We start from the raw sequence: 10,461 nt of genomic DNA, 5'->3' as shown, positions 1-10,461 counted from the left end.
AGAATGTGTATTAATTACTGATGATTAGTATTAATGACCCAAACCTCTATAAATTGGGATGGAAGTCTCATTGTAAGGGGTTCGGTTTTTGAGAGAGAAAACACCTTGTACTTAGAGCAATCTAAACGTTGCCTGAGAATACACCATTGGAGATTGTCATCACAAGCTTCCAATCCTCTTAATACCAGCGACTCGTAAACTAGGGTTCTTTTATAACCTGAACCACGTAAAAATCATTGTGTTCTTATTGCTTATTTCTTTAGTTGCTTGTTTTAAGGTTGATAGAGAAAAAGGTAGTCAACAGAATTGTTGGGCAATAATCTATTTCTTTTTCAATTCAGCTTGGAAGCAGACAGTCACCATGTTCGTGCAAGACTTTGGATTTTTTAAATAGTTTGTTATTGTTGAAGGAGTTAGATGGTGTAGGGGACCTTTCGAATCTGAAGTTTGGTAGAGTTTTGTTTTGGATCCAACTTCATTGTCTACCCATATTCTATATGTCAAAAACTATTGGGCAGAAACTTGGTGGACTGATTGGTGTCATAGAAGAAGTAGACGTTAATGCATCTGGAGACTGGCTTGGTAAGTATATCTGTATAAGAGTCTCAATGGACATCTCTAAACCTCTCGCCAGAGTTGTCAAATCAACTCTTATCGATGGCAAAGATGATTTACTGATTGCTATTTAGTACGATAGGTTGCCAGATTTATGTTATAATTGCATAATTATGGGGCACCATCTCTCTGAATGCCCATCAAAGATAGTGATGGAAGATGGGGTGCAAAGATTGAAATACGACGAATGGATTAGGTGTCATTGAGTTCAAAATAGCCATTACCTAATAAACGAATTAGACAAAGTAACTTTGAAGGTCCTTTGATTAGAGGTCGTAGTTCGGGTAGTGCGATGTTTAGTCACGGAGGGAAGCCGGTGAACGACGGTGTTTCGAAGAGTGGTGTGGTGCTGGTGTTGAATCAATGGACTACAATATCTAAAATTGGAAATGATAGTGTTTCGAGTACTATAGGTGGCAAATTCACGACCAATCCTTTGCTTATGGGATCTAAATTTATGACTAAAATGCAATCTTCCTGTAATGGGAAGAATGACATTTTGGGACTTAATGAAGCAATCTTGCCCTTTAATTCTCAACTTTCCTTAAAAAGACCCATCATGTCATCTTTGCATGGAAATGGGGATTCTAGCATTCCCTATTCATTAAGCATTAAGAATAAAAATGACAAAAAACATAATATACTCGTTCCTTTGGTAACTAAAATTATGTGCATGAAGCATGCACGTGGGAGCTCAAGCATAACCAAGGTGGACCTATTGACTTTTGGGGATGGAATTGGGTTGGCTAAGCTAGATCCTCTTGTGGTTGATGAGTTAGGTTTTGAGTCTAATATGGTGTTAATGGAGTAGGGGTTTGGATCTTAAAATAGAGAAAAATCTATCCAGTGTTGAGAAGTCAAAGGCACATGATGATCATGTGCCTCATTTAATTGGTGCTCAACCTAGTTTTACATGTAGAGTTTACCTTGACTTTTAGTTCTGCGTGCATGTGTGTCATTGACACACTGATTATCAACTCTGAAATCTTTGATGGTGTCATTGTTCTATATGCTACGAAAACTCAAGCTAGTGTGGTGGAAAAGGTAGAGGTTGATGATGGGTAGAAAGTGTCAAAATGGTTAGTATCGAAGGGTTTTTCTGAGGAAGGGTCGTCGGATTCAGACCGAAGAGATAGAGTATTAGGAATCGAGGTACAAAATCAACATACAATCTTCGTATGGTATTGAAATCTTCTAGCTCAAAGAAAGCATAAAAGGAATTGATGGTACCTAACACTCAGTTCAAGTTTCGAAAAACGCGGAAGAGATGAGTCATTTGGCTGTGTCATCTTTACCATTGATGGTTAGAGACTTGGCCCCTATTGTTTAGGGACACTAGACGCCATGAATGCATTATTTTGGAACACTCGAGGTATGGGCAAAGATCGAGCATTCCAAGCTTTGCTAGCCCATGTTACAAAGTTCCAACCGAATCTCGTCTTCTTATCTGAAACTTTAAGTAATTATTCACTGTTGGAATCTCAATAGGTTAAGTTGGGCTTCAATGATAAATTGGTGTGGAAAAAGAGTGGTAGGAGTGGCAGGCTATGTATTTTATGGTCGAATGATGTGGAGTTAGAATTTATTTTTTTCACTCGTTTTCACACTGATGTTTTTGTTACCTCTCATGATTCCTTCAAATGGAGGTTCACCGGTTTGTATGGACAACACGATCTGTCTTTAAGAAAATATTTTTGGGAGTTCTTGTCATGTTTGGCTCATGGATTTACGAGGCTTTGTGGTAAGACCTCAATGAAGTTCTTTATGATCATGAAAAGGAAGTTGGCAATTTTGGTATTAATTTAGAAAATCAGAGACGCAATGGAAGGGGGTAGTGATTTTAAAAATCATTAATATCGAGCCATGATCAATACATATATTTCTACATAAATTATATACACAAAATAAGAACAGAAGAATACATCTTGTAGCCTATCAAGAGTCCTTGAGTCTTTTTGTATAATCAAACGATCTTCCTATATCCACGCGAAGACTCACACCAAAGTCTTCCCAGTCGTTCCTCAAACACACAAGGACGTGTGTCGGCACACAAGATTCAATGGTTTGATTATTTAGGTTGTTTAGATGTTCTCAACACATAACTTCTAGAGAGATTGAGAATATAAGGCTTTAGAGAGTTCAAGAGAATTTTTTCAGATTTAGAGATGGCTTTAAAGATCACTTCTTTTTAAAGATAATAAAATTATTTTATTTTAATTAATTCAAAACTGATATGTTATATTTGTTGGTATTAAATGATCAAATCAAAGATGCGCAGCGGAATATATGGACCTATTTTAATAAATATTAATACCACTCAGGATCATATACATGTATAAACATTAAATCACATACAAAACAGATCAGGGATTACTTCTTGTAGCCTATCAAGTGTCATTGAGTCTTTTTGTATAAAATCAACGATCTTCCTATCCAGTAATCTGAAAGCTCACACCTTGATCTTCCAGACCAATCCTCAAACACACAAGGACATGTGTGGGCACGTAGGATACAAAATGTTGATTTACGTGACTCTCTAGATGTACTCAACACATGAGATCTAGAGAAGTTTGACTGAGAGAAGAGATTTAGAATAGTTTTTCAGGTTTAGAGAAAATTATCGCTTTAGAGAATGAGTCTGTATTTTTTTTAATCTCATAAAAATAAAATTAAAGCTTGTTCTGAAAGTCATGTACTATTAGACTTATATAAAATTATTTAATCCAATTAAATAATATATATTTTATTAAAAATAAAATTCAAATTAAAACTGATCTTATATTTATATTTAATTATTTATTTAAATAATATTTAAAAATAAATAATTAAATAACTGATTAAACACACTTATTTGAAATTCAAAATTCAAATATCAGGAATAAAAATCCCTAAGTTAGGTGCCACACTCTGTACTATACAGTGTGTGTCGCCCAGCCCTATAATGTTTCCCTAATTTTCTCATTCGTTTATTTTATTAACTTTTAATACAATATATTTATCCCAACATAAATATCAGTTAATTCAAAATTAACTTTATCTTAAAATATCAATTTTAAATTAAATAAATAAATATCATATTCTAAATAAGATATTTATTATTTTCTCTCTTTATATTAATCCAAACAAGATTAATATTAATTTTAACCTATAGTTTTTCAAAACAAAAACTATATAGTTAAATAATTAATTAATTTAAAACTAATTAATTACCCATAATTATCACATAATTATTTCCTGGCCTTAGAAAATTATTTCCTTTGTAATTTAGTCATTCTCTCTACAAATCATTCTTTTGACATCCTTACCCTTGACAGTGTAGGACAAATGTAATCTGGGGACTATGGACCTATAATACGAAGCTCCAATAAACCAGATTATTAATCAAACTCTTTAATCTAATAGTCTTATTTATTAATTCCATGATTACTCAAATATAAATATAGAATTGCACTCTAAGTATTTATAGAATTATATTTACAGAGTTTTCTCTTGTAGTCCATTGATATAATCAATATATGTAGTTCTGTCCTCCATTATTGGTTCGTTAACTAGAGTTGGTCAAAATTACCGTTTACCCTTCTAATTACCTCTTGATCCTTAAGTACCATTAATTCACTAGCGAATAATTAATCTATAATCTAATTATAGATTTGAGCTCAATAACTATTCAATTCGAAAATTAACTCTTAAGGGAACCAATATTCGACTCGCTGGGAAAGCATGGATTCCAATATTGTAATTCATGTCCCTAGCCATCCATGATATTGAATCTCCAAAATAAAAGTCATTATCCTCATTATTCTAAGAGACCTTAACAAGTGAATCAAAAGATCCAATAAACACAAACATGAGTTCATGAATACTCAGGATTTAGACTGATCTACAAATGATTATCCATTATGATAAGGATTAAATCTTTATGTCAAACAACAAGTTTATAAAGATAATTAATTCTCATCGGTCATGTCATATATAATCTCTATTATATACAATACATTTACTAAGATGTCTATCCACATCAGTAATCTGAATCTAGATTACTCACATATCGTATGCTTAGCAAATCGTATTAGTAAACATTCATTAAAGAATCAATACTTTAATATGTTATTGACTATTTTATTCATTATATATGATCTTAATTTTCTCATACTAATACAAGATCATATTCTCATGAATGAATAGAGAATTTTATTGATATTATCATATAATTAATTCAAATGATAATTATAACATTCAAATATAATAAAATTGTACTTTTATTTAAAACCAATAAAATGTCTTTACATGCTTTTAGAGCCTTAATCCTAACAATATTTTTATTGTTAATTATTTATTTTAACGAAACTAAAACAATAATTAAATGATTAAATAAACAAATAAAATTTGAATGTTAAACAATTCAAAATTCAAATACAATGAGTGGCGCGTAGCACACTGGCACCACACTCCTGCTTGCCCTACATTTTCTCATTTGTTTGTTTAATTAAAATTAAGACGACATATTTATTCAAAAATAATATAAATATTATTTCAAAATAAAAATTATTCAATTCAAAATTAACCTGATTTTAAATTATTAGTTTTGAACAAGTATCTTATTCTAAGATAATTTTAAACTCTCTATAATATTAATCCAAACACTGATTAATATTCATTTCAACTAATATAAAGTTTTTTTTTTAAATAAAAGTCAATTAATTACACTTAATTATCAATTAACCTTGAAATATTAATTCATTTGCAATTCAGTCCTTTTCTCCATTAATTAATTAGTTTGTGACATCTTTACCCTTGTCAATATAGTACAGATGTGACTCGAGGACCATGTACCTATTATACTAAGCTCCAATAAATCTCAAACTCTTTAATAAATAATCTTATTTATTAAATCTATTATTAATCCACTATAAATATGGAATTGCACTCTTAGTAATTATATAATTATATTTATGGAGTATTCTCTTGCAGTCCATTGATATAATCAATATACGTAGCTTTGTCCTCCATTTATTGGTTCGTCAATTAGAGTTGGTGAAGAATTACTGTTGAGATTGGTGTAATATAATGGTTAATATGTTTACACGTTGAGGTGCAAAACACTTAACAATTTTCACTTAAGTTGAAGTGAAAACATGAGATTGTGTAGTAGACATCTAAAAGTGACTTTTACGGGTCTAAAGTGATACATGGAGGTATATAAGGATCCACAAAAAGTTTGGTAACATTTGGAGCAATTTTAGGACCATTGGAAGGGTCAAAAGTCAAAGGGGTTGGCTATGTGTTGCCTCCTAAGAGGTGTTGCATCGCCTAAATGCGAATGAGCTCAAAACCCCAGCATGTGATACATCACCTGCTAGTAGGCGGCATATCGCCTACATGCTGGCGACATATCGTCTGACTTGTCCGTACAAACACGTAAAATAAGCTCCAAATGACGAGTTAATTAACTCTAATCCTATTTGTTAGACCTAATGACGATGCCTACACTATAAAAGGGTTCTAATAGAGTTTTGGAAGACTTGATCACTCTCTCCAATCTCTCTCTAACCTTTCTCTCTCTCTCTCTCTCTCTCTAGCTTTCAAAGACCAAAGTTTTCTCCAAGAAACTCATCAATATTTGCTTGACTTGCATGAGTTTTAAGGGTTGTTCAATCCCAAATCACATTCTACTTGGTTGAAGCTTCAAACAACCAGGGAAGACTTGTAATAGAGAATTTGAACAACAATATTCTTATTGTGTATAAGCCTTAAAATTTCCCCAAGTTTGAAGATTCAAGTTGCTCTAAACAAAAGGTTGTATCTATCTAACCCTAACTTTGTTTTTTTTACTCTATTGTGTTTTCATTGTTAGTATTGATGATTAAATGTTTGTAAGTTCATCTTATCATCATATAAACATTTAGTTTCTTATTTTCAAGATTGGCATTCATACCGTGAATATGTTTATTTAATTATCAAGATTTGCATTCATACTTTGAACAAGGTTCTTGATTAGCATCTAGGGTTTTTTTTTTATCAAGAAGAAAAAGATCTCATTAATCAAATCAAAACCATTACAAACCAGCTGCTCAACAGAGCAGACTAAACCCAGTCCCTTACATAATTCTTACAGTATCCAAAACAATTTTATCCCTCCCAGTCATTTTCCTTTTGTCAAGTAACAATATTCGAGCTTTAATTGATTGCCGAATCAGCTTATCAACACATTGAATAGTAATAAGAGACTTTCCTTCAAATATGAAAAGATTCCTATTGATCCAAATACTATAGACAGTGGCTGCCATAACAGTTGAAACAATATTGTTAACCACACCAAAATTCCACTTAGAACCCAGCCAACTAATCCAACTCTGGATATGTAAAGGCCATGAAGTAGCTGCCAGCCAGCTTTGAACCCCTTGAACAACCTTCTGCGAAAAAATACAGTCAAAGAAAAGATGGTGGTGACTCTCCAAGCACAACTCACAAATTGGACAAAGAGCAGATGGAATGTTCACTTTGCACCGCAACAATTTGTCATTAGTCAAAAATTGCATATTAATCTCTTGCCACAATATAAATTTGTGTTTCGGAGCAGAAAATCTACACCAAAACGATTTGTAATAGTTCACCTTTTCATAAAAAGGAAGCATCTTGTTATAAATTTTGCTCACTTTAAACTTGCCATGAATTTTCGCTTCAAACAAATCTGAATGGGAAAACCAATATTTAAGCTTCATTAGTTTCCTCCAATACCAACTAACATCAGGTTTCAACTCATACGACCAAAGATCTTGGCCCTTAAGATAAATAACATTAATCCATTTCACCCACAAAACATCTTGTTTAGAAGCAATGGCCCAAATATACTTAGCCAAGGAAGCTTTGTTCCACTTACTCCCTTCTCAAAAACCAATCCCTCCAAACATCTTAGGGAGACAAACCTGCTCCCAAGAAGTAAAATGCAACTTACTTGCACTCCCTCTTTCACCTTAGAGAAAGTTCCTGCAAAGTTTGTCAATCTCTTTAACTACACTTGATACCCAATAACAGCAAGAAAATGCTCATCAAATAACATCTGATACCTAAAAGAACAACATGAACTAGCTGGGCTCTTCCCGCAAAAGACAAATGTCTACTCTTCGATGCATTGAGCTTCAAGAAAATTTTCTTAATTATTTTCTCACAATCCACTTCTCTCCATTTAGTTGGCCGCATAGTAACCCCAAGATACTTAAGAGGAAAAGAGCTGTCCTCAAATTGAACAACTTCTAGAATGTCCTTCCTATTAACATCAGAAACACCTCCGAGATATACATGAGAATTAGACTTATTCGCTGCCAATCCTGAAGAATTACAGAACTCTATGAAAGCATCATTAATGATCTTGATCACCTTATGAGACCATTTGCATAATATTATAAGGTCATCAGCAAAACAAAGGCCAACTAAATTCAGGCTCTTACAAAGCGGATGAAACCGAAACTCTGGCAAATGAGCAGCTTGCAACAACACTCTCTAGTTAAATATTCCATAACAAGAACAAACAATAAAGAAGAGATTGGGTCTCCTTGCCTTAGAACTTTTTTTTCCTTTAAATCTCACTTGGATTCTGCCATTCATCAAAAGAGAATACGATGTTCCTCTCAAACAAATCTTCACCCAAGAAATAAACTTTGCATGAAAGCAGTAGGCAACCATTAAATTTTTCAAGAAAATTCCAATCAATAGTATCATAGGCCTTACTCAAGTCAATTTTCATCACACATCTAGCCAAGATACCCTTCCTGTTATACCCTCTAATAAGATCTTGCAGAATAATAATGTTGTAAGCAATATATCTTCTCTTGATGAAAGCACCCTGGTTACTATTTATCAAATAAGACAAGACTTCTGAAAGCCTAGAACAGAGAATTTTAGAGATGCATTTGTACAGGGTATTGCAACACACAATAGGACGATAATCCACCGCTTTTGAAGGCCTATCCACCTTAGCAATCAAAGAAAGTAATGTCATATTAAGACGAGAAGGAATATGACCTGTCTCAAAAGAAATTCACCACTGTTGTAGATATTTCTTCCCCAATTTCTTTCCATAAAGCTTTAAAAAACCATAACCATAACTATCTAGGCCAAGGCTCTTTATAGAGTGAATACTGAACAACATTTTTTTAACTTCCTTGGAAGTGAACAGCTTAATGAGATTAAGTTGCATATCCACATCCAATTTAGGACCATAATCCACAACTTGCTGCTAAATCGGGGAAGTGGCTGAACTAGAATTTCCCATGAAACCCTTAGAATGATTAAAAAAAATGAGCCACTGCTTCCTCATAATCATCCACTATGATACCCAACGAGTCCACAAATGAAGCTATTCTATTTTCTTCACGACTTTTCTTCAAACTAGCATGAAAATAAGCTATATTTTCATCATCAAACAGAAGCCAAGTAACTTTACTTTTTTGCCTAAGAAAACTTTCATGCAGTTTGGCATGATGAACATACCTTAGCTGAGCCTCCTTTTCCTCCTACTGCATAGCGGTTTGAGAATGGTAGTGCTCCAAATTTGAGCTTGTTGATAGTGTTCTTTGGCTGCCTTGTAACCCATCTGAACATCCCCAACAACTTCCTTGTTAAAACTTTTTAGATGAAGCTTAACTCTTGACAACTTCAACATAACCTTAAATAAATCAACCCCCTTCACAGGTTTGCACCAATCATTCATTACAGTCTCTTTAAATGACAAATCCTCATTCCACGTATTATAAAACGTAAATGGTTTAAACCTAAGCTTCCCAACATTCATAGACTTCACAATACAATGGAAATGGTCAGAAATAGCTTCCCATTGAAAGATTGCTTCTGAATTGGGATGTAAATCAAGCCAAGCCTCATTCTTAAACACTCTATCAAGCTTAGAGAAAATTCTAGCCCCATCATCTTGTTTATTTGACCAAGTGTAGAGAGACCCACCCCAAGCTTTTCAGTTCATCCACCATCCCAAGAGCAAGCCAACTACGTGAATCCTCCATTTTTTAAGCATTTATACTCTGACCTCCCACTCCATCCTCAGTTCATACATTGTATTGAAGTCACCCATCATTATCCAAGGTTGCACAAGGAACATAAGATTAGCAAGCCTAGTCCATAACACTTTTATCTCCTCAATGGTATATAGACCAGACACAACAGTCAAACAAAACTCTTGAGCTTGACCAAAAATTTTAATTCTACAATGAACATACTGAGTGCATTCCTCCAAAATCTTAGATTTCACAAACGTTGTCTTCCAAACAAGCAAGATTCGCCATTCTACAAGATGACTACTATAGTAATCCCAACTATTAAAAGATTCATCATCATATCATTTATTTTTTCCCCTCTCACCATCATTTCTAGCAAAGCCCCTATACCAATCTTATTCACCCAACAGAGATCCAAGACTGACCTCTGCTTATTCCTTTTATTCAAACCCCTAACGTTCCAACACAGAAGGTTGTAAAACAGTTGGGATTAGTGCCCTTTAAAGCATATGTATTGAGCAATTTTTTTATGAATTAAATAATTGAAAATAATTTTATCATATATTGATTGTTTATTATTATTGATAGAACAATATTATATGAATATCGAAAAATTCTCAAATTCGTTATTGTGACTACAATCTTGTATTGGTACGAGATGATTAACATTGTAGGGAACAAATTTAAACAGTTCGCAGTAAAACAAAGTTATATGGAATCTTTGGATTAAATACAATAATTATGGTTCACTAGTATTATGAATACATGTAATCTAGATTCAGATTACTGATGTAGTAGGACATCTTAGTGGAGGTACTTTGTATAAAGTGGTTATACA

At 33.2% G+C, this 10,461-nt stretch overlaps 1 protein-coding gene across 1 annotated transcript; it reads right to left on the bottom strand.

Moving 5' to 3' along the window:
• Positions 1-6,713: 6,713 nt before the first annotated feature.
• On the bottom strand, positions 6,714-9,632 carry LOC133792379 (uncharacterized). Its single transcript, XM_062230280.1, has 6 exons — positions 9,574-9,632; positions 9,106-9,208; positions 8,234-8,587; positions 7,683-8,115; positions 7,496-7,602; positions 6,714-7,397 (listed from the first exon to the last, which is right to left on the bottom strand). The coding sequence occupies exons 1-6, from the start codon at positions 9,630-9,632 to the stop codon at positions 6,714-6,716; spliced, it is 1,740 nt and encodes a 579-aa protein (XP_062086264.1).
• Between the last annotated feature and the right edge of the window lie 829 nt (positions 9,633-10,461).

The sequence above is a fragment of the Humulus lupulus genome, chromosome 7, assembly GCF_963169125.1.
Source record: "Humulus lupulus chromosome 7, drHumLupu1.1, whole genome shotgun sequence".
In the NCBI taxonomy this organism is placed as follows: domain Eukaryota; kingdom Viridiplantae; phylum Streptophyta; class Magnoliopsida; order Rosales; family Cannabaceae; genus Humulus; species Humulus lupulus.
This window is presented reverse-complemented; position numbering and strand designations above follow the sequence as displayed.

Coding starts and splice junctions, on each gene's coding strand:
- LOC133792379 (XM_062230280.1), bottom strand. CDS start 9,632: ATGGAGGATTCACGTAGTTGGCTTGCTCTTGGGATGGTGGATGAACTG. Junction 8,116..8,233: donor ATTTGTTTGAGAGGAACATC/GTATTCTCTTTT, acceptor ATATTTAACTAG/AGAGTGTTGTTGCAAGCTGC. Junction 7,398..7,495: donor GATTGGTTTTTGAGAAGGGA/GTAAGTGGAACA, acceptor ATTTATCTTAAG/GGCCAAGATCTTTGGTCGTA.